A 25300-nucleotide genomic window follows, 5' to 3' on the forward strand; every position below is an offset into this window, starting at 1 on the left:
CCTATCTCTAAACCTCAAAGCACAAAAAAAACAAAGAATTATCAAAGAAGCCATTTTGACAGATCCACCTGGATGCCGACACTTGAATGCCCATCAGCATGCTGGGTTTTGATTAAATGGAGAAAAAAAAAAAAAAACTCAGCAAATGTTAAAGAGTGGATTACTGCTCTATCGTTGCATTTGTTGAAATCATTCATTTTACTTGTAAAATAAAATGAAAATGACCTTTTTATAATTAGAGGACCTCGTGGGCGATGGGCTTAACTGAAAGGGGGGTTCTAATGAACTTCTGCCCAGGGCCTCCTGAAGCCTTGAACCGCTTCTGTTGACCTCCTCCATCATCTGCATCCTCCTCCTCCGCATCCATCTGCACTGGAGCTTCTGCTCTGTCCTAGACTTTCAAAGTCATCGTCGTTCATCGCTGAAATTTAAGAAACTGGACGTTTTTTTCAGAGATAATCGCAGCTTTCGGGTTTATTTTATTACCCATCAGGAATAATTATCTGGTAAGTGTTTCCGGTTGCCGTTAGTCGGAGTTTAAGCGTTTGGGCAAACTCTAAATGGATTAACTTGCTGCTATTTTGGACGAAAACGGGTCTCAGCGGGATTGTTTAGAATTTGAATACGATTATTGCTTAAATTAAAAGAGGTCTTGTGAAGGGTAAATCCCTCTAGCCTCCTAGCTTAAGCGTTAAAGCGTTGATTACAGTTTGGTATTGTTGTAAAGCTAGCACCGCCAGTGTTTCTCAGTTCTACGTGAAGTTACAACAAGCTGATAAAAGTACATACATTCAGTTATTCGGGCATAAATAATGAAGGCAGCTGGCAGACAGTGGTTAAAGGATAAAACCAGATTAATAAAGTGTTTTTGCCAGTAGCGTTAGCATGCTAGGATAGCTAAAGCTAGAGTAGAAATGTCGTCCTGGCACATGTCTTCATACATGTCTGACCTTTTCCCCGCTAGATGTGCGTTGATATCCAGTTAGGTCTGAGAAAGTGGCACTGATAGGCCATTTTCTTATATTAAGCTCAGAGTCATTGTTTTGCTTCACATTTTAAAGGGCATTTTCTGGGCAAACAGTGCTTTTGTTCATAAGTAAAACAGTGTTTCCTGATCCTAAAGCGGACGTTGCCATGTTTTAGACATGTCCCTCATTCACCACACCTTATTCAAACGAATTAATGACCTCCTTATAGGGGTCAATGAGCCATCAATTCAAATCAGGTGTGTTGAAGCACACCTGAACAGCTTTAAGCAGAGAAAGTGAGCGAAAATCTGTCATGTGAAAAAACGTATTTAAATGTAATTCCCAAAGAGAAATCCGAATAAGCTAAAATTTGGATGGGAGGGTCAGAGCTTTACTAATTCTTATACAGCTGATAATGCAGTCTCTTAATACATTTAAAGTGTCGGCTTGACCAAAGTTACAGGGAGCATAAAGAAACTGCTGCCCTTCCTCCACCCGTTGCTGTTGGGTAATACTTCTGGTCTTTAAGAACATGGGCAGTCATACTAAAATGAAATGAGCACCACCCTTCACCCTCTTGTTAAAGTAACCCTGTTTTAAAACTTCAGTTTGCAAGCTATGAGAGGCATGTCTGTTTAGCAGTCCACTGGAGCAGATAGCTTGACTAATTTAACCATCTAACCACACTTTCTGTTACTTTATAGAGACCAAAAACAGGAAGAAGGTATGATGTTCTAGGCAATAACTAATTGAAAATGACGCCGGTGTTTATTTTGTAGCAAAATAAAAAGCAATTATTTATTGGTTTTGTTTTTAATGAAAGCAATCCAATCGTGTATATATTTGTTTAAGATCTACAGGTCCTTCTCAAAATATTAGCATATTGTGATAAAGTTAATTATTTTCCATAATGTCATGATGAAAATTTAACATTCATATATTTTAGATTCATTGCACACTAACTGAAATATTTCAGGTCTTTTATTGTCTTAATACGGATGATTTTGGCATACAGCTCATGAAAACCAAAAATTCCTATCTCACAAAATTAGCATATTTCATCCGACCAATAAAAGAAAAGTGTTTTTAATATAAAAAACGTCAACCTTCAAATAATCATGTACAGTTATGCACTCAATACTTGGTCGGGAATCCTTTTGCAGAAATGACTGCTTCAATGCGGCGTGGCATGGAGGCAATCAGCCTGTGGCACTGCTGAGGTCTTATGGAGGCCCAGGATGCTTCGATAGCGGCCTTTAGCTCATCCAGAGTGTTGGGTCTTGAGTCTCTCAACGTTCTCTTCACAATATCCCACAGATTCTCTATGGGGTTCAGGTCAGGAGAGTTGGCAGGCCAATTGAGCACAGTGATACCATGGTCAGTAAACCATTTACCAGTGGTTTTGGCACTGTGAGCAGGTGCCAGGTCGTGCTGAAAAATGAAATCTTCATCTCCATAAAGCTTTTCAGCAGATGGAAGCATGAAGTGCTCCAAAATCTCCTGATAGCTAGCTGCATTGACCCTGCCCTTGATAAAACACAGTGGACCAACACCAGCAGCTGACACGGCACCCCAGACCATCACTGACTGTGGGTACTTGACACTGGACTTCTGGCATTTCCTTCTCCCCAGTCTTCCTCCAGACTCTGGCACCTTGATTTCTGAATGACATGCAGAATTTGCTTTCATCCGTAAAAAGTACTTTGGACCACTGAGCAACAGTCCAGTGCTGCTTCTCTGTAGCCCAGGTCAGGCGCTTCTGCCGCTGTTTCTGGTTCAAAAGTGGCTTGACCTGGGGAATGCGGCACCTGTAGCCCATTTCCTGCACACGCCTGTGCACGGTGGCTCTGGATGTTTCTACTCCAGACTCAGTCCACTGCTTCCGCAGGTCCCCCAAGGTCTGGAATCGGCCCTTCTCCACAATCTTCCTCAGGGTCCGGTCACCTCTTCTCGTCGTGCAGCGTTTTCTGCCACACTTTTTCCTTCCCACAGACTTCCCACTGAGGTGCCTTGATACAGCACTCTGGGAACAGCCTATTCGTTCAGAAATTTCTTTCTGTGTCTTACCCTCTTGCTTGAGGGTGTCAATAGTGGCCTTCTGGACAGCAGTCAGGTCGGCAGTCTTACCCATGATTGGGGTTTTGAGTGATGAACCAGGCTGGGAGTTTTAAAGGCCTCAGGAATCTTTTGCAGGTGTTTAGAGTTAACTCGTTGATTCAGATGATTAGGTTCATAGCTCGTTTAGAGACCCTTTTAATGATATGCTAATTTTGTGAGATAGGAATTTTTGGGTTTTCTTGAGCTGTATGCCAAAATCATCCGTATTAAGACAATAAAAGACCTGAAATATTTCAGTTAGTGTGCAATGAATCTAAAATATATGAATGTTAAATTTTCATCATGACATTATGGAAAATAATGAACTTTATCACAATATGCTAATATTTTGAGAAGGACCTGTATATGTACAAGTGGTAATGTGCAGTTGTTATTTTTACTCAGAGTTTGCTATAATAATCTCACACCAGCCTGTCTCTAATGGTGGTGTTTCCATTGTTAACTGAATGTTTTGCTAGCTTTTCTTAAAACCAGAGTGTGCTCAAAAGGGACGTTTAGGCCTAGATTTATCTTGCATCCTAGAAGATCTGATCAAAAATGAATAAATGCAAAACATTTCACCATACAGAGATAAAGTCAGTTACTTTTAACAAAAACCACATGTGCTTTTGGTAATGAAGGACAACGAAGTGAAAAATGTACATTTCAGTTCCTGGTCACATTTGTTATTCATTGTTAGAACATTTCCATTAAATCTTAACAGCTCGCCAGTTGTGTTTTATATTTAGTGATGTAAAATAATGGCAACAAAAAGCTCAACACTTAACAGCTTTTTTGACAATGTAAACGTTTCAAATTTGTGCTCTGAAGCTGATAAATAGGTATTTTTTGTAAAAGGACAAAATGCTGCAAGCAATTAGTTTATTCATGACCTTTGCACGCTTATGCAGCGTGAAAAAGAATGTGCAGTAACCTTTTCGTATTATTTTTACAAAAGAAGAGCTTGACATGGTTAACATTTGTCCACAGTTTTTCTTCCTGCCGTTGGCCTAAATGGAAGCTGAAGTGTTTCCCTTTATACTGCAGTGTCTCATTAAATCCTAACTTAATTCTTCTTCCTCTTGAGGCGTGAAAGAGACAACAATCGGGACAGGAACAGGGATCGGAACCGTAACGGACTGAGAGTCCGCCGGAGGCCCCGTGATGTCAGCTAGAGCAAGTTGGAGTTTCGTGAATCAGGCTCCTATTCAGCAGCAGTTAAACCGCTTCACCTACCTGCTCCATTCGACACGCTACTATGAGAGCCTGAAGAAACGAGTGCGGCTCCCAGTCTGGGAATACAGAGAGATTTTGGATGCAGAACCCGTCTTTCGCGCTGGTGGGAGAGACGGGCTCTGAAAAGACCACGCAGGTAGAGGCATGGGGCAGCCATCAGTTGCCCTCCTAAAAACAGACTTTTAATGCCCTGGCTCAAGTGTGTCTCAGAAACTCTGAGTGGTTTAAATTGCTTTAATGTTATCATGAAAAATATGGATGCTATGAAAGATTTATGTATTTTCATTGGCTTGTTTTAGGATTTGATTCCAAGTTGGATAAACTTACCAGTAAAAATGTTTGATGAAGCTGGGCTGTCTGTTATTTTTCCTGTAATTTGCAGGAACAGATTAGAGTAAATCACTGAGTCTCAGCATCATCCTGAGATGAATACAAACTATCCTGCAAAGTGAAGTGTAGAAGTGTGAATGTTTGGGTACTTTTTATGCACCGTCGGTTTACTGATGCATGAAAGTTGGGAAATTAGCTTTTTTTTTTTCAAATACAAATACTTCCTCAAATAGATCAGGAAAAAGGCAAAATTCAGAAGACGTTGCATTTATTGCATTATATTGATTTTGCTTTTTAGGGACACAAATGCAACTTAAGTCATTATGATTTTAAAACTTTGTTCAACTTAGTTAAAAATCTGTTCTGAGCACAGTTAAAACTTCAACTAAATATCTTGCACTGTCATGTAAAGGAGTAAATTAGCAGTGTTGTTAATATTTTTAGTTGGGTTTGTTTTTTGACAGATGCCCTATAGCCTGGGATCATTTTACTGTATTTGTGCACTATTGGATATGCTGAGAAAACAGGCATGTAGCTTTGGGCTGGTTTTGTGAACCTTTTCTTATTAAAAAAGTTCTGCACAAAGTCAAAAAACGTATTTTGATGTAATTTGTATTTCTCAAAGAGAAATCCGAATCAGCTAAAATCTGTATGGGCAGGTCAGAGCTTTACTAACTCCAACAGCTTGGCAGATCATGGGAAACTGTAAAACTAAAATCCCCAGTAATGACATCAGAATCGTCCTTTTAAGGACAATATGTGCATTTCTACCTGTTCTGTGATGTTTGTTGCTGATTTGAAGCCCCAACTGAGCTAAACATTTCTTTTGTCCTACAGATCCCCCAGTGGTGTGTAGACACGGTGCGTTTAGCTGGCAGCATCACTGAGAGCGGTGGCCTGCACCCAGCCCAGGAGGGTGGCAGATGAGATGGATGTCTTGCTGGGTCAAGAGGTGGGCTATTCCATCAGGGTTGAGGACTACATCTCTGCCCAAAACTGTAATGATCAGTTATTTTATAAGGTTTCAGTACTTCATTAGAATAGGGCCGCCACTGATGATGATTTTTTTTATATTGACTAACTTATTGAGTAAATGATTCATCTAAACAACTTAGTTTTTCTACATAAATCAAAAACAGTTGTATGTTAGTTGGTTTTTAACGGTCCAGTTTGGCTCTTAATGTGTACCCCAAAATCAAAATATAAACGGAATATAAAATATATAATGCATCACTAAATGAAGTGAAATGAAGCACGTATTATGCATGCATTTAAAAATAGTGTGAATGTTTAGAATGTGAGGAAAGTTTAATATGTTCAGATGTTCCGGCCTTCTGTTACACAAGATAAAAAATGAAAACAGAAACGTCATTTCAGCCTTGAGTGCCAAATATAAGGTGCATCTGCAGACTTTTTTGCATCTACAGAACTCTTTATTTAATGCATACATATGTATTGATTATGTAGCTATTATTTATGAATTTGTCTGATCTAAGTGTTCTTCATTAAGAGATTAACATTTAGTGTTTCCCATAGGAATATGCTGTTGGGTTGAAGGAGACATGATTTTTATGTGTTTCTTTTAATAACTGCATTATAACAATTGATTACTTTAATCAATTTCTGCATAATCAACAGAACATTTCTATTAAAAAATATTTTTATTTTTACTCATAATAATCCCTTCTTCGTTTTTTATGTGTCTTTATATATTTATATCTATATTTCTCTCTCCATCTCTCTATCTTCACATATGATGTATGTATTTGCATTCTTACTTAGCCCGATCAGTCTTGTATAGCCCGGGGGAGTATTTCCCCTTTGACAGCCAATCCGGGTCAGAGCCTGTCACCCGGGGGTGGGCGGGTGGGCGGGGCCTGAAGCACCCTGGATGAGGGTGGCTATCCTCACAACTCTTGGGCCGTTTGAAAACACAGATGTTTTAGCTTGTCTTGCAGGTGGCGATGACATCTTTTCCGGGTCGGCCCGTGTCTACCAGCGGTACTGTGTGTTCACCTGTGGGCGCGCACGTGACACATGTATGAATTCTGTCGCGAGTGACACAAAGAGCACAACATTGTTGAGGCAGAAATGACATAAATAAGATCATTTTGTTTGCTTTCTAAAAGGACAATGCGTAGACAACAGCTTCATGCACTTTAAAAGGAATCTGCCTTCACATGGTTCTATCTTTATTGTAGGCAGGTTTCATCAGATAACACAGTGGTACATGATGATAAAGCCGCAATGTACTGCATAGTTAGTGTTGGCGGCATATCCTCTTTTTGCTCAGGTACATGACAGATGGAATGTTGCTGCGGGAGGCTACGAATGATCCCCTGCTGGAGCGCTATGGTGTCATCATTCTGGACGAGGCCCACGAACGCACATTACCTACAGACATCCTGGTGGGGGTTCTCAAGAAGAAGTCTGCCAGAGGTCTGACCTGAAGGTAGAAACCAGCTCTTAGAAATCTCCTGAGTTTTTCTCTGTGTTTTATTTTTAGGATGTGATTTCAGGATCAGGTGCCGCAGTCCTTTGTTCTTTTTTTTTTTTTTACAGCTTGCAGATTTATTTTACAGCTGTAACCTCTGGTTTTCCACAATGAGTTTAATTCTTGTAAAACAACGTTGCAGCCCTAAATATTACTTTCCTTCGAGGATAAATTAAGAGGAGAGTATTTATGTCCTTCCTCTGTACCCGTTTTCTGTTGTTGTGCTTTTTCTGACTGAGTCCCCGTGTAGTGGATAGAGAAATGCTGCTGTTAGTCTCATAATCACCCATTTTTCTGCACCGCAGCAGCACCATATATTGCTCCAAGAGTCACCTACCATTTTCAGCCAGTCAACCAGGAGGAAAACAGCAACTGTCGGCGTCGATGGGATGGTCGTAAAGGCAGGCAGAAGTTTTATGGTCTAGAGTGTGCCAGATAAAATTTTCACAAAGCAGATGGATAATTACTAGTTGTTTGTCTTAGTGAAATCAAAGGTTAGATTGTTGTTCGCAGACTGTTAAATGAGGTCTAGGTGATTGGGAATGATCATCCACCCACTCCCCTTATCTCCTTCATCCCTATCGCTCACCAAATTTGAAAGTTTAATTTGCCTTGATTAAGAGCAATTAGGATGTCTTGCAGAGCGTAAAGCGAAATGCAGAGACGCTGGCCCCTGAAAATATTATAGATTGAAAACGGGAGAAGTGTTTCCCATCAGAATCCTAATGCACACAGTCTAATGGCTCTGGTTAGGAACACTGTGTACCTAGCAACAGCAACAAGGAGTGTCATAGATCTTTTGTAGGTCAGTTACTTGGGTTGCAACGCCAAAATGTACATTATAGACTCTGTATTTTGTTTGTGCCAAGGTTCTCTTTCAAAATTAAAATTTGCAGCATCATTCATACCGTAGAAGCATGTAGACACATCAGTCACGGGTTTAATTCCATCCTTGTCTGCTTAGAACTTGTCCTTATCCATAATCACCTAGAAAACATCTAAAATATTAAAAGATTTTTCTCTTGAACGCTCAGACCTACTATCACACAGTCCCATTATCTGTATGAACACAGAGTGCCTCACAGACACGCTGCCACGTCCCCTTTTCTGTTCAGGTCATTGTCATGAGTTCGATGCTGGATGCCAGAAAGTGCCAAGTGTATTTTGACAACTGCCCGCTGTCAACCATCCCTGGACGCACGCACCCTGTGATGTTTTACACACCGCAACCAGAGCGAGACTACCTGGAGGCGGCCATCCGCACCGCGATCCAGATCCACATGTCTGGGGAAGATGAGAGGGAGATTCTGCTCTTCCTCACTGGACAAGAGGTACCTCCCCCAAAGCATATGAAAAAATGTTTTATGATGTACAGGACTCCTGGAAAATATGCAATTTGATTTTAGTGGTTTCCAAGTCGGGATAAGGATAGAAAAAGATGTAACCATCATTCTGTCCTTACTTTGTTGTGCCCTTTCTTTCTTCCTTGTCTCTATCCTTCCTTCCTCACTGCCTTATGTCCTTCCTTGTGTTAATCCTGTCTTTTCTGCTTCCTTCTGTCCTTGTCTTCTACCTTTCTTCCTTCCTCTCTGTTCTTCCTTCTTTTCTTCCTTTTGCTCTGTCCTCTCCTCCTTCCTTCCTCTCTCCCGACCTCCCAAAGAAATATCATTAAAGGAAAAGTTGTACATCCTCTTACTTGAGTAGCTGGAATAACATTCTTATCTTATATTTAGTATTCTTAGTATTTGTAACTATGAGGATACAATAACAACGTCAGATTCAATACATGCACATTTTCCTCCCTTCTCTCTTCCTCATCTGTGCTTCTCACACTCGTTGTGACCTTTAGCATCTTGGCCACTGTAACCTGTGTCAGCTGTGGGTTTCTACTGCGGTGATACTCCAACCAACAGACTGAATATTACATTGGCGCTCAGGTATGAATTCATGACATCTGAAATATATTAGTCCAACAATCAGTGCAGTCCAGTCCTATGTAGTATTAATAACACACACACTGATTTTACAATAACAATATATTTGTGATATATTATGCATTCCTAATGTATACCCTATTGTAGTTCTAAAGGTTTATGCATCATGGCATTCAAAAAGGCGTCTTTGTTCCTAAATTTCATCATGTGTTAAAATTAAAGCTTAATGAACAACTCCATGAAGTATGATACTATGTATGTACAAGTAAGTATACTGCATAATGTATTTACTTTCTACATGACCTTATCAGCCTCTCATTTGTTTGATGGGATTTTGGCCCCCTCTTTACAAGTTGCTTCAGTTCATTGAGGTTTTATGGGGCATAGTTTATGCACGGCATTAACACTTGCTCTTACAGAGGACATGAAAGCTAAACGATCTTAAGACGTTGGATTTCCCCTCTGCAAAAATTATAGTTATTACCTTGTTAGAGATACTGATTTTGAAGGGAAAGCAATCAGCGTTTCTGTACATTACTTGAAGAAGTGTAGCCTCACCTCCGTTATGTGATGCCATACGGGTAGTCCACTTTAGACGTTCTATAGGTTTCTATATATATTTGTGCTTATGTGTTGTAGGGTTTTTTCAGCATGTGTTGCAAAAGTATTCTTACCCTTTGAACTTTTTGTTCACAAGATAGGGTGAAACTAAAGCTATGCCACTTGAGGAGTTCTGGATAGATCATATTTACAGACAAAGTAGGTTTTTCATTTTAAATGCAAAATGTAGATATTTTGTGGACAATTTAGGCCTAATTACTGCTCTGGGTGGGCTGTCTTTTCACCAAATGGCATGTTTTACAGTGTGTATACTCCAGTTAACAATTGTTCGATTATTAAATTCACGATTAATCCGATTGTTTCAGCCCTACGTCTGTCTATAGGCCAATAAGTTTAATTTTCTTCTGATCTAACCAGAGCACCTTCTTTCAAAACCATGTCTATATATTTTTTCCAGTTCACAAATATGTGTGACTTTGTGTTGGATGTCATGTAAAGTCAGAGTAAAATACACTGATGTTTGTGGCACTAATGTGAAAATGACTGAAGGGTATGACTAACTTTTCAAGGCACTGTACATGGCACCATGTGTTTAGGGCCAAACGTTCTCCGGTTTTGGCTCGTTTGTCCAAATAACGTGTTCCAGAGGTCTTGTGGTTTGTTTGAATTGAACTTTGCAAAGCCATGTTGTATTTTTCTCTTTGAAAAGAGCTTGTTTTTCTCTTTTAAATGTACTTGCCTGATATTAATTGATAATGCTACCAAGGCCCATAGAGTCTGTATGTAATTTCTTTTAACTTTTGTTGGCATTACACAGATTGACCTGGAGGTAAAATTGATGGGCATTTGCTCAGTAGATTGTTCTTTGTCCTAAATCTTTTCCATTCACAAATAAACTTTTGTTTAGAATGATAGAATTGGGACTGTTTCAAAATGTTCTAATTGGTAAAACCTTGGAATTAAAAGGTCTACCTACTTTTACTACTCTGTATCCTCAATGTTAGAATTGTCCATGAAAACAGAAAGAAATGGGCACATTTGACAGAATATCTCTAATCCTTGGATGAATAGAAGACTGAGCTCTCTGTGTCTCTGGCTCTTTGGGAATCATCAGGATTTGTGCTGCAAATGTGAAAAAATAAGACAAGTGACCCAGATTTCAACCTTCCCACAAATCTCTGAAATTAAGTCATTATTTTTCCCCTCCTGCAAATGTCGTCCACTGATGTGTAATGGAGGGCAGGGTCCATGCCCAAAGTGATGAATTTGGTCACAGCTGGGTGGACACACACACGCAGAAATGCACCAACAAATGTCTCAATCTCCTGATCAGTGGAGAGGAGAAGCCTGTCGGATCCAGCAGCGCCTTTTGCTGCCATGATTAGTTTCTCAGCTCTTTGACGAAATACTGTTGAACATTTAATCAAAGATGGTTGTATTGGCCAGCATCACTGGTGGAAGAAGATGCCTATGTTGGACTAAATGTTGGTGTTTAGGCAAGGCTTTTTTTTTTTTTTTTTTTTTGCACCATTGGGACACACTATATTTCAAAGTGTCTTACAGAAAAATAAAAGTATATAGGGGAAGAAAATGACAACAAAATCCAGAAATGCATTAAAGTATACAGTCATATTAAGCATCACATAAAACGGTTAAAATTCAAATTGAAAACGCATTCATTTCTAAGACAATGAGCTCATAAGGTGATCTTTGACCTTCATGGATATTTAAAGGAACCAACTGTTTCTGCATATTTCAGGTTTTCAGGTAGCTTGTTCCAGAGCTGAAGGGCATAGGAACTAAATGCTGGCTCCTCTTCTATAGTTTTGGTCCTGGGTGCACTGAGTAAACATGTCGCTGATGACACCAGGGGTCTGACCTGACTAGGCTCTTAGCACCCCTGGGCCTTATAAACCAATAACATTTTTAAAACTATTTACAACTTGGCAGCTTAAAGGACTACTCTAATATCATCTATTCCCATGCTACTGGTCAGGACTCTGGCAACAGCATTTTGGATGAGCTCCAGCTGCCTGATATTTGTTTTTTTATACCTCTCAGTAAAGACACTATCCCAATATTTCACTGAAAATAAAAGCACCCGTTATGCTGTTCTTTAAAGTGGAAGTAGGCTGATTTACAGAGTATGTAGATGTTAAAATGGAGGTTTACCTGCATTTGGGTCTAGCAGAGGGATCTCAGAGTGATCTCTAACCTTCCATTTTTGGAACCATAAACAATATCCTTTGTTTTATTTGCATTTAGTCAGACGAAACACCGACCCGCTGATTGATATTATGAATACACTGTCTTATTGACTGTAAGGGACTGTGGTCATGTGGTGACACAGATATATAATAGTTTAGTGCAGTCAAGTTCAGTTTATATTGCCAATTAGTACAAGTTTACTATCAAAGAAAGCCCATGGAGTTGTTAACTTGGGTGTAGTCTGTCATACTGAGCAAAGATGTGGCGATGGCAAAAAGGATCTTCTCCTTTTTAACAGTAAGAAACCTTCTGCGACCAACTGGGGGTTTGAGCAGACAGAGCAGACACACAAAAAGCATGAGATGCCTGGCTACTAACCACAGAAAACCAGGCCAGGTTTAACTTCTATGAAGAGAAGAAAACATAGACAGAACAAAAAGTTAATGGAAGCAGTAATTGCAGATAATTCATAAATGGAGAGTAGTAGGAGAAAGAAGCAGAGTGAGGAAAAATGCTCATTATGTCCTCCAGTAGCCTATAAGCCTGTAGCAGCATAACTACAGAGATAATTTAGAATTAGCTAAGCCACTTTAACTATAAGTTCTGTTAAAAATAAAGTGTTAAAAGTAGACGGAATGTTTGCGTCATTGGCCAAAACTGGAAGCTGGTTCCACAGGAGAGGAGCCAGATACATGAACAGTTTGCCTTTCGGTCTATTTTTAGAAACTTTAGGAACCACCAGGAGGTATGAGAGGTAAGTACTCTGTCAAGAACATATTGAACAATCAGATCTCTAATTTATGATGGACCAGGACTTTTTGAGGGCATCATATGAGGAACATATTTAATTTTTTTCTGGATTTAACATGGATGCAATGAAGGTTTATTCAAAAGAGACTTGATCACTGTGATGTTTAAACATTGCATAAGTAAAGCCACTCAAATGATGTCATGTTGTCCTGACTTCCCCAGTCACCTTTTCTCGCTGGTTGTTTATTACCAGTAATTATCTAGCATTTGACACCAGCTTGGCTGGTGTAGAACACCTATGTCAGTATTAATTTGTCAAAGCAGGATCGATATGCGGCTTGTTACAAACAAGATCAAGCCATTGGGCGGGGTAGTGTTTGAAGTGGTCTCCTCTGAGGATTGGTAATTGATTTTAGAATAAGTGGTATCCCAGCTGAAACATTGATCGTCCCTCCTGTGACTGACTAGGAATAAGTCCAAGATATTTGCAGGCTAAGTGTAAAAGATTTGTATTTTTTTGCGGTTAGATGTAATTTGGTGATTTATATTCCAATGCCCCGTGCTGTGTAAAGCTCAGGCACAACAGAGAGCACTCCCATGGTGAGTTCATTATCACCCTCTCCTAATTGGGTTAAAGAAGTTAATGTGTTGTAGGTCTGGCAGAGATGGTGGTTCAAAGGGTGCAGCAGCGTGCCCCTCCAGCGTTTCTTAACCTCTTCAGTCTCCCAGCAACTTTGATGTAGACTAATGATTTGGAGGCAGATCCATGGCAAAGCCATAGATTCTTTTTATCTGACTGTTTAATTTATATCAGAGGGTGCAAACGACCACGTACCTCTCTCCCCCACAGTTTTTCTGAGAGATATTTGGCTTCCAAAAACAAACAGAACTGAAGCGCCAGCTACAAATGAGAAAGTTGAAACTTATCACAGCTGTCGAGAGTAGATAAGTCCTAATATTTAAGCTTCCCCCTCAGCCGCTAACATCAAAAACAGCGGGATTTATGAGGGGGGCTGTTGTTTGCTTGTCAAGAAGGGTGCCCAAATGTGTTGGTACTTCAACTTGGCTAGTTAGATTCTTGCTTCTGGGGTCACAGGCAAAGCTGGTGGACAAGTTCCCAACACTGGACAAATGTTTATGCACGTGTGCGCACGCACGCGCGTGTGCTTTGTCTTCAAATCCCTAAAGGACAGACAGCCAGCTTGCTTCCAGCGCTTTGGCAAAGAGGTTATTTATTTATTTATTTCATGGCAGCTGCTGCATCCAGAAGCTGGATAGGCTATTAATACTGAGGCTAATTTTACCGATCCATTCAGATTTAGCGTTTTCCACGTGTCAGCGTGTTGATTAAGAGGCACATGGCCATCGGAGGGGCCTGACTTGATTTGATGAACAAGAGGACAAACAGGGCTAATAACCTATTTGCAGTCCAGATGGAAAAAAAGGAAATCAGGGTTTCTGCTGGGTATTAAAAAGTCTTAAATTTAATCTTTGTTTTAGGCCTTAAAAAGTCTTAAATACATCCAAATTTTTCATAGCATGTTTTAAATTACACGTACTTAAATGTTAAATTAGTTCCATCGTAGATTCGTTGTCTTTTTTTGCGAAATGTTCTGGGATCATTCAATTGTTCCGTTTGTTGTAGTTCTGACTGAGGAATTAGGGTTGTATCATGCTGTGACAAAACTACAACACCCATGATGTAAACAGCCTTTGAACAGCCCTGGTGGAAGTAATATGTAACCTAACCCTATCCTGAACATTCTGCCTTCCCTGCAAACATGCAAAATTCAGCCCCTATAACTGGTTTATTGTATATTTTATGCAAATAAAATCTAAATATTTATGTTATCTGCTGTCATAGGGCGGTTTATAAAGGGTTTGGCTTGAAAGCAGGGATTTCAATAAATGGCGAAATGCTTGGTATTACTGACTGTTAAGTTTACTGTATATTGCTGTATAAGAAAACATTGAAGTTAGGTGACTAGTGGTGCTTTGCAAAACTTTTCATATGCCTTGCACTTCTTCACATTTTGTTACTCTAAAACCATAGACTTCAGGATATTTCATTGGGGCCTTAATTTAATTTTAGAAATACATCTCTGATGTGCATTTGTAATTAGCCTACCTACTTTGTAGAAATACATTTTAATACAATTACAGCTGCAGTTCCTTTTTTTTTTTTTTGATTTTCTGACCATTCTTTTTTGTAAAATAGCTCAAGCTGAGAGATTGTCTGTAAACTTTGATATTCAAGTATTGCCATAGATTCTCAATTGTATTCTGGGTAGAATTTGGACTGGGTCATTCTTTCATATGAATACGCTAAAGCTAAAGCATAGCATTCTAGCTCTGGTTCTGCACCCTCTATCAGGGATTCTTACAGGATTGCCCTGTGTTTAGCTTCATGCATCTTCCTGTCAACTCTGACCGACTTTGATGTTCCTGCTGCAGAGAGGCGTCCCCACAGCATGATACTGCCACCACTATGTTTCAATGTGGCGATGGTGTGTTCAGGGTGATGTGCAGTGATGGTTTCCAACACTTATCACTCTTACTTTGCTGTGTACTCTACGGTGCTTTTGGTAAACTGCAAATGGGACGTTTTACAGCTTGTTTTCAACAATGGCTTCCCTGTTAACAGTCTTCCACAAAGGCCAGTATGGGGGAGTTCACTTCTAGTAGTTCTTCTGTCTACATATTCTCCTACCTGAGCTGTGGATCTCCGCAGCCCCTTCAGAGTTATTATTGGCCTCTTTGCATCTCTCTGACTAATGGTCTCCTTTCCTGGCCTGTCGGTGTAAGTAGACGGTCATGTCCTGGTAGGTTTGCATTTGTGAAACACCTTCCATTTGTCAGGATGGATTGAACGATGATCTGTGAGGTTTTCAATACTAGATTCCCTGTTTTATAACCTAAACCAGCTTTAACCACTCTGCAACTTTTATCCCTGACCTGTTTGCTGTAGCCCCTGGTCTTCATGATGGTGTTTGTTTACTAATGTTCTTTAACAAACCTCAGAAGCCTTCACAGAACATATTTACATAAATGACAGTTCTAATAAAAAAAAATCCCAAGTTGAACTTATTAAACTTCAAAACATCTCAGTGGTACTTTCTTGTGGTATTAACTGTTTTTCATAGAATAGTTCAGGCACAGGATGTTGGTGAAAGTTTTGTAAGTTATAAATGCCACTTTTCGGACTGACCTTTCGGTAAGCAGAAGCTGTTAAAATCTTTGTTGTTGCTTCTGGTGCTTGTTCTGAAGCATACATTTTAGGCTGAAACTAAAGGGCCTTCATTGCGACTCTGTAAGAGGTTTCTGCATTGCTCCCATGGGCCTGCAGGTGGTGCAACAGCATAAGCAGCAAGGAACCACACTGAGGAGATGCAGCGTGCTGAAGATGAAACGATTCTTGTTTGGAACATAATGAAATGGTTCCTAACTGTGAATAGTTTAAAAAAGCTTAACGTGTTGACAGCTATGGTTCGCGCTAGAAACTGTTCAGAACTTAGAGTAATTGTTAAAACATGAAATTGTCTGTGTGTTGAAATGGAGTGAAAGAAAAATGAATCAATCTTTATGTTGTCAGGCTAAAGGCTTTGTGGAATATTTATAATGTATTTTTCCTATTACATTTAATATGCTTTTGCAGAATAGGCTCCAATTTTGTATTTCTTACCCCCATTCCTGGCACTACTCACGGCTTCTGTCTGCCAACCCACCGGCTCTTGAACGTTCAGCTCCACTAAACGGATCTGCGGTGATTTGCCAGTGGTTATGCATCAATGCTGCAGTCTCATATCACATTCCGCTCTACAATACTGCGCTGTGGAATAATGAACCCCGTTTCAGTGTGTCTGGCTCTGCGTGTTTGTGCCTTCCGAGCATGCATGTCTGTGTTTTCCGTGATTGCTGCATTTGACAACAGAGCCACAGGGAGTTCAGCAAAGCATGCTGCAGTCCAAGTTTAATTTCCTCCATCAGATGGAACGATAGTTGGAACCAATGTACTGTAGCAGGGAACCACGGTTTCCCCGGCTGCCTTCTTTCTTCCTCCCCCTATCACCTCTGTCCGCTGCCATTGTTATTCCAGGTGTTGCTCAGAACCTGCCTGGTTTTGTGTGTGCGTTCACTGGAGGTTCGAAAATAATTGTTGTCATCTTTTAGGAAATCTACGAAGCCTGCAAGCGAATCAGGCGGGAGTTTGATGACCTGGGGCCCCAAGTCAGCGACATGAAAATCATCCCTTTGTACTCCACCCTGCCACCACAGCAGCATCAAAGAATCTTTGAGCCACCTCCACCACATAAACTGGTGCTATTGGAAGAAAGGTGAGACAGCTTTGTTGGTACAAAGACACTTGCAGGAAGAGGTTGGAGTGAGGGAGAAAGTAATGGGGAAAATAAGAGAGCTAAAAAGGTGGAAAGTTTTTTTGTTTTTGTTTTTTTCTTCAGTTATAGCGCAGAACTGACTCACACAACATATGCTGCATTTGTAAGGATATGATTCTGTGCTCTAAATTATAGCTAGAGTATTACTCATGCCCTGTGAGCTGGAGGAAAGCACTGCGTTCTTAGTATTTTTATCCCTACACTCAAAAGTGTGTAAGAAAAAAAAAATCCCATATAAGGTACATAACATATCTAATCCTTTATCATTTTATCTCACGCTCTCATTGATACAGACACGAAAGAGTTTCTCTCTTTTGTGTGCCAGTTTCTATTCAGATGGGCTCATCGCCATAGTAGCAGCTCCAGCTGCACAGTCACACTGTTGGCTTGAGATCTGAAAGAATACAAGACCATCATCAGTGCCAGCGAATGAGCAAACACCCAGCCACAACAGCTGATAGAGGACGGTGCTGATGAATGAGTCATTGCTACCACCCTGCTAATTGAGCCAGATCAGAGCGAAATGAGCACCTAAAGTATTTATGTGCTGTCGAAGTTGAGCACATTGTGATACATCAGAAAATACTCGGTGCTTTTAGAGACACTTAAATGCGGATAGATTGTGCGTTTATTAGCGACAGATATTCAGAGTATTGATGTCGCTCTGCGCAGGTCTGCTGTGGAGTCTTGGTATCCAGTAAGAGTTAGACAGGTTTTTTGCCCCATAATTTCAACAAACCTTTGACACAACCTCTTTATCTTTAAAATGTAAAATTTTCCTCCTCTTCCTCTGCAGCTTGCTGCTACTACCAAAATGTCTTGCTTTTGGGATGGTGATTTTTTTGTGATACGTATTGTTAGTTTTCCACCTCACACAATGCTGTGTGGCCCAAATGTTCACTTTTGGTCTTATCTAATCAGAGCACTTTCTTCTTATGAGCTTCTTGTGGCTTTCTGTTTTATATTGTTCCAGAAAGTTGTGCGATGCTTTTTCATGATGTTGCACTGATCATTCAGCACTGCTCAAACCTTGGCCATTGTTTTATAACCTAAGCTCCTGCTTAAATTTATCCCTGCTATGTTTTCATGATGCTGTTGGTTCGATTATGTTCTCTAACAAACCTCGGAGGCCTTTACATAAGATCTATATTTATACTGAGTTTAGATGAGACACAGGTTAGCCCTCTTTACTAATTGGGTGACTTTTCTTTCCAATAAGCAGTTATAAACTGCTTATTGTTGGTTTGTCACTGTAAAGGCTTGAAGATGAAGTTGGTAGCTCCATAATTTCGGAGGGGTTGCGGTTCCTCCTCATGGAAAGGAATCAATGAAGGTTCTTCAGCACCATTGGGATACCCTAATGGCTTTGTGTAAACCTCCTAAACCTTGTGGAAGATGTTTACAGAATAGGTAAAGTTGCTAATGCTGGCAACGGTGGCTCCATCAACAAACTGGACCTTATAAATTAAGAATAGGACGTCATCAAAGTTGATGTACATATAAAAATAATTAGATTAATATCTACACAGACAGATGTTTTCAAACTCTTATTTCTGTTAATTATAATCATTTTCCACCACTTAATAAAACACCACATTTAAGATTAGAATATTATATCAGACCAATAAAAGAAACATTTCAATGCAGAAATGTGGGCTTAATGAAAAGTATCTTTAATACCTGCTTAAAGGTTTTTTTCAAAAGGTGCTTATAATCTGACAGAGGGGCCTCATTAGAATGCATATTCTAATTTATTGAATATGACTGTATATAGATTGAATAGATATACTAGTGGTACACAACACAGTACATAAAAATCACGGTTCTGTACATTTGCTTTAAATTTGTTTCAAGGGAAACCGATAAAAAGTGGCAACTGTGGAACTGCCTGGAGATTTGGTTTGGTTTTTCTTTATTAATTAAGGTGTTTAAAGGGTACAGTCGTTGGATGGGCAGACGGATGGGGTGTATTATACAAGAATAAAACAACTTGAAAATGGACAATGTTGTGTGTTGAGGTTTTTATCAAAATGTTGAAATCACTTTGGAGTTGTTTTAATATTTAGCCAATCCATTGTAAGAGATGTACCTGAATACCCCATAAAAGCGCAGCTGTTGTGAAATCCCCTCTGGTCAGGTCTCATTTGCTGTGCAACATTTTGGACTGGGTGAATGCTGCCGGTAGCTGGATTTGAACTTTAGCTGATTGCTCTCCAGTACCAGTGATGCTTACATTCAGCTTGATGTTGTTTCAGGTGAATAATTCGGTTAAGTGCAGAGCAGCAGAGTTTAGTGATAGCTGGCAGTCCTCTCTGTTTTGCTTTGGTGTCATTTTTTTGAAGTTGCTCTACAAATCGTTGCATTGCACACTTAGTTCTGTACATCAAGAGTCCACACAAATATGCCACACCTTGGTATCCCCAGAATGAGCTGGAGAGTGTTGCTTGGGATACGTAGAAGATGATGGATGACTGCATGTATATTTAGATATGATGGTTTTGAAGAAGGCGTTATGATTGTCTTTTTAGTAGCAGTTGTTGCTTATCTCGTTGGTAAACATCTTTCACCAATATCTCTATAACTCCTAAGTGTTTATTTCATCAAGAGGGTGAAATACAGTAAATAAAGTAGGCTGAAGTTTATGCCCAGCAACCAGTTTAAACTTCAGAAGAGTACAGTTTCTCTTTTTTTTCCCCTCAGCCTCAATTTGTCAGGGTCTCGTTGAATTGGCGAGGTGGCATCTAAAGTTGCCGTCCTTGAAGTAAATGTGCTTCTCTTCAGTGACTGACTGAGCAACTCATCAAGTGAAAAATGTAGAGATGTCATCCAAGCCAGCCTAAGAGGAAGTAGTGAAAAAGAATTAAGGTTCGCCGCATCTGCTGCTACGCATGCTAACGACTGCATTAGACACCCCTCAATTAACATAAAGCACCGGCTCGTCATTGCTCCATTTCTCTTGGAAAGCTACTCGTCTTCCATTTTTGAACAGTTCAATCATCTTAAAGGAAGGCAAGAATTGACATTACAAACAGAGTCTTGGCGCTCCAAAATCTGTAATATATTCTCTAATAAATGGGCCATAGTTTGATTTTAGGATTTTGTCTCATCGGTGACATCCCTTAAACACTCTTCCTGATGTTACTTAAGATGCTGCCATGTTTCATTGGGCTTCAGATGTGAGCTCATCACGGTGTTCCCCTCCTTTTAGTCGGCGGAAGGCTTTATTTGTCAACACGGCTGTGCTTCCCAGCAGGGAACATGAAAAATGGCCCATTTTAGCTATAGAGCATGCTCTCCTGCAGGTAATAACCCAGAAATAACATGCAGAGATGATGCTCTAATGATATTACTGATGAAGAAGCCTGGATTATCCAGTGCAGCAACAGACTGGAAGGAGCCAGCCTGCGTTCAGCGTAATGGCCCCAACCCGGATAATCCTTCAGAATCAATGCAGTCAATGAGGCCACCCATACCATCATGAAATGTGAGAGGGTGTCATGTGCAACATCTGCTGGAGCACCCACTGGGGCCCAATACTCCAGACAGAGGCAACCTCCGCCAGTCCATTTTTTTAGACAGACATTGGAGCATCCTTGGCTCTTTGATTCCTTAGCAGGGTGATGGGTGCTGGCAAGGAGCATCATTCACAGGAATCATGTTACAGTAAGACAAAATAAGTTTATCTATGAAGTACATTCAGAACTGGCAAATGATCAGAATTGGATAAAGGGAAACAGTAAAGACTTAAAATCAACTTACCAGTGATGTGATGATTAAGGTTGTTACAAGAAGGTATGAGATATAAGACTCTCACATCATCTCACTTCACTACAAGTTAAAAATACCACAGTTTCTTTTACTCAAAACACTTCGCAGATCGGCCGTTAGCATTACAACTGTTGTTTTATTTGTGCATGTAATATGTTTTTAAAGTCAAAGTTCAAAACTAGAAATGACCTCACCCAAATCGGGTGAGTTCTGTTTGGAAGTAGGCTTTAATTCCTGTGGGATTTCCTGTGGGAATCTCATTAAACCTCAATACTTAGGTTTAATGAGATTCAAACTCTCAGAGGTTTTAATTATTACTTTACACCTGCAATTTCTATGCTGTATAGTATGTGTGGCAGCCATGTTGGAGACTGAATTCAGGGCTTGCTGGGAACCTTCAACCTTCCCAGTTTAAGGGACCGTAGTAGCCATCTTTTAAGCCAGCTGTCTGGATGTGTGCAGCAACAGGTGGAGGATGGGCAGGGCTGTATCACTATATTCTCCATAGCTTGAGAAAATGGCTGTTATCCCAGTACTTTCTCTGGTAACATTAATAATTTCATTCATGATAAAAATCTGAGTTTGAAAACAAAAAGCAATAACATGATTCAAATACGGTTATTTAAAACAGAAAAATAATCTTACTGTGAATTGCTTCATTGACTTAGGCAAAACATTTAGTAAAAAAAAACAACCTTTATAGAGTAACACAATTTTGACAAACTAATATTAGCTGGGTAATTAGTCAGACCATCTGCTTAGGTAGCTAGCCTGCAGTCAGCTGCTTAACAGACATGCTGCTTAGAGCTTGCCAACTGTAGTTTTAAAAGAGTGTTACCTAAATAGAAGCAAAGCGCATTTGATTTTACATAACTACAAATATTTTCAAACAGCCAAATTTGTAGAATCATTCTTTCAGCAAGCTGACAGGCAATATGCAGCAACAGGTAGGGGAAGGGGGGGTGGCAGTGCTAATCCACGATACGTAGAGCCTGATAAATCTCAGGTTACCACTTTCTCTGGCATCTTATTGAAAGGACTTTAAATCATAGGAACAATATGACTGAGAATTCAAGTGATTTTGAAACCTTGGTATAGCTGGTTAATAGAAATTGACCCATTCCTTGCTTCACGATAGTGTCTCTGTGGAACAGCTGAAAAAAATAGTTCCCATACTTAGTGAATTTCCAGCTTTAAAGCTAGACCAAAGGAAAAGCCCTACATTTGAACTGAGCATCTGATGATGAAATGACTTAGTAGATAGCCTTCCTGATTTAATAGTTGATAAATGTGATCATTCCTCATGGTATGCATTCACATCTTGACAGGCAAGAATTATGTATTAGAAAAGACTGTCAATTTTTATAACTCTCATTCCGGCGTTTATTTCCATCTGTGCATTTTGCGCCTCGAATACTAAGGGGGAATGTGCTGTTCTACAGGTGAATTACTCGAGGTCAGAGGCAGAATGATGGGGGCGAGAGGCTGTCTCTGGCATTAATAACTAAACAGTCAGGTATTCTCAGGCCGAATGGAAATCCTCGCTTAAAAGGTGGGATTTAAAAGTCTCGGAGGCTCACAGCTTGAAGACAGCTGAAGAGGCACGGCTACAAAGGAAGTGTGTCAAGTGTGCAAAATTGGTTCTGTGGACGTGTATCAGCAAAGACTACATTTGATGTTCGGTTCTGTGCTTGCCATTTTATGATGAAGACTGGCAAGAAAGTGGACGGCAACCGTCAAATGGCCGCTTAGGATGTCTTGCGGTCTGTCTTTTAAAAAGCAGTGACGCTGATGTGAGAGCTTATTGTAAAAAATTGGAGATTTAAAAGAGTTTCTGAACCCAGACTGTCTCCGGTGTTATTTGTGGAGAAGTTTCCCCGGCAGCATCAAAGTTTGCGTGAGAGCGGCTGAAACTCTGTCTTGTCTTCCTTTTTTCCTCCCTCTACCCCCTGTTTGCATGCATGCCGACAGCTAACAGACTCAGGGTGATGTGACTCATTGGATAATTTAGCTTTGATTCAACTGTCATTTCTCATACACATCTTTGCTATAAGGGACGATAGCAGATCTGAAGCTCCTACATGAAACTGGTTCACAATTTTCCCACTGGTCATGTTCTTGGAACTCAAGCAGCTTTTCATCACACTGCTGCTTTTCTTTCCTGCTGCTTTTTCTTTCTTTTTCTATTTCTCACTGTGAATACACAGCAGTTAAAAGGTATTGATTGAGCACATTTCCTTCACCTTAAAAAAAACATCCAACATGCCACTGGTCACCACAGTTGTGTTTTTTTCTTAACATTTAAGCATGTCGCATACAAAACACTCACTCTGAGTTGCTTAGCTTTTTAAAGAAAAAGCTAAGCTGTCGTCTTATGTTATGCTATATTACCAGGTTCTCAGAAAGTATAGAAATGTGTTTTTTTTGTTTTGCTTTCCAGGCCAGAATAGGTTTGGAGAAAAAGGGTAAAAATGTGAATAATAAGCAAGCACCATACTTTGCTCCTAACATCACAGTGGTTCACCTAGCGGAAATCCTGGAATTTTATCACACTGGAGCATTTCCAAAAACTACACAGCTACTGGAATATCAACAAATCAGCAATGACATCCTGCTGGGGAGACACAAGATGGCTACTGATTGCACTGCTTACAAAGGAAAGGAATGGAGTTATTTACAAACTGCAAATTATGCTAAAGTAATCTGGGATGACCACATCCATCCATCCATCCATCCATCCATCCATCCATCCATCCATCCATCGTAAAGAGGCAATGATAGCTGGATTGACCCATGAACCGATACGGTAAAAGAGAGGATTGAAGGAAAGAAGCATCACTTCAGTTAAAAAAAGTGAATTGAGAAATATTGGGACACTTTCCTAAAATATGCTGCTGCTCACTACAGGGCCACTTCAGAGTGATTTACTTTCAAATGTGATATCATGTAAATACTGCATTTTTGTTTTTTGCTCAGATAAACAAAGCAACTTCCAAACTGAGTTCAGTGCAAAGATTTGCTGTGCCATTTGCCTCGGCTTGCATTCAAAGTAAAGCTGTTGGAGCCAACATTGCACAGCATAAATCAAGAGTAAGTCATGAACAGTGAGCTATGCACAGTTGGTACATCCCTAGATAGCAGTGTTTCAGATATCAAGAAACAAGTACCGACTTCACATGAGTCCTCATTGCGGGAAGAAAAGAGGAATGATGAAGGCGAAACAGTTGTTTTGTACTGTGTATAAACCCCCCCCCCCCCCCCAAAAAAAAACTGATATTGAGAAAGAGGAAGAGCTGTCCCAAAGCTCAGAGCCTCCTGAGAACTCATAGAGATGCTGTGCAACACAATGCACAGTGTCTCGCAAAAGAATGCATACCCGTGTAACCCTTTTTTTTCCCCACATCTTGCCCTGTTACTTAAACTACAATGTATTTTATTAGTATTTTATGTAATAGACAAAAAGAAGTGCATGAGTGGGAAGCAGAAGGGGAAGGATGTATGCCGTAGGACTGTTTATCTTCAGTAGAAACAGGTGAGCTGGTATGGGTTGCTGAGAACATAGATGGAGCTAACAACGCGGGGCAACCCTGGAAGAAACCCTGTTAAGCCTGCAAAAGCACTTGAGACTTGGATGGAGGTTCATCTTCCAGCAGGAATTCATGTGCAGACCTAAATCCAATTGAGAATCTGTGGCTAGACTTGAAAATGGGCAAACGTGTCACCCGCCAGATGTGCCAAGCTGGCGGAGACATACCCCAAAGGATTCCCAGTTGTAATTGTACCAAAATGGTTCTACAAAGCTTCAACTACAAATGCAAGCCACCCTTTTAGAGATTTGTTTCTTCTAATTTACAATAGTGCACTACTTTCTGTTGGTCGATCACTTAAAAAACCGAGAACACTGACGTTTGTGGCTGTAACGTGACAAAATGTGAGCATTTTCAATGATCGTGCGTTCTTGCCTGGCACTGTGCTTCAGTAGAGCACCAAGTACCAAATAGCCCTAGTAAAATACATTGTCGGACTTTTTCTTGTCATTGTTAGTGTTTAAAAATTTGGCAATTTTTGGCAAAAAATTAGAACATATGTTTGTTAATCACAATGAATCTCAGATATTTTAATATTCCGTGACCAGCTTAAAGCTTAGCACTTTGCTGTTTCCCTGATGAACATACATGAAATTAAATCAGTCTAGCCAGATCCACCCCCTCAGGTCCCGTCAGTTCCTGCAGACACCTTGGGTGGATCATTTAAATCGTGCGTCCCCATGTCCACAGGTCGTCGTGTCAAGAAACATTGCCGAGACGTCCCTCGACCATCGACGGAGTCGTGTTTGTAATTGATCCCGGATTTGCCAAGCAAAAGGTTAGTTTCCCTTTCCCCCTGCAACTCCTTATCTGCCGCGATCATCTGCGTCTGTTACCTGAGAATCCTCAGATAAACACAGCAGTGCACAACTGACAGCCGCAAAGATGGAAAAGCCTGTTATTTATTCCCCTGACATTTCACCTGCCTGAAGCCAAGTCATACACCCGTCACAAAACAAGATTATATATTCAC

The 25300-nt window shown here is 40.2% G+C and overlaps 1 protein-coding gene across 1 annotated transcript in view; it reads left to right on the forward strand.

Moving 5' to 3' along the window:
- The first annotated feature begins 1145 nt into the window (after positions 1 to 1145).
- The window catches only part of dhx15 (DEAH (Asp-Glu-Ala-His) box helicase 15), a 41233-nt gene continuing 17078 nt past the window's right edge, over positions 1146 to 25300 (forward strand). The window contains 13 exon segments of the mRNA XM_047385357.1: positions 1146 to 1225; positions 4153 to 4200; positions 4202 to 4378; positions 4380 to 4437; positions 5469 to 5501; positions 5503 to 5627; positions 6916 to 7055; positions 7058 to 7083; positions 8241 to 8456; positions 16749 to 16890; positions 16893 to 16912; positions 25018 to 25053; positions 25055 to 25105. Of these exon segments, the coding sequence (XP_047241313.1) occupies positions 1146 to 1225; positions 4153 to 4200; positions 4202 to 4378; positions 4380 to 4437; positions 5469 to 5501; positions 5503 to 5627; positions 6916 to 7055; positions 7058 to 7083; positions 8241 to 8456; positions 16749 to 16890; positions 16893 to 16912; positions 25018 to 25053; positions 25055 to 25105 (1152 nt within the window).

Source organism: Girardinichthys multiradiatus, chromosome 14 (genome assembly GCF_021462225.1).
Source record: "Girardinichthys multiradiatus isolate DD_20200921_A chromosome 14, DD_fGirMul_XY1, whole genome shotgun sequence".
Classification (NCBI taxonomy): Eukaryota; Metazoa; Chordata; class Actinopteri; order Cyprinodontiformes; family Goodeidae; genus Girardinichthys; species Girardinichthys multiradiatus.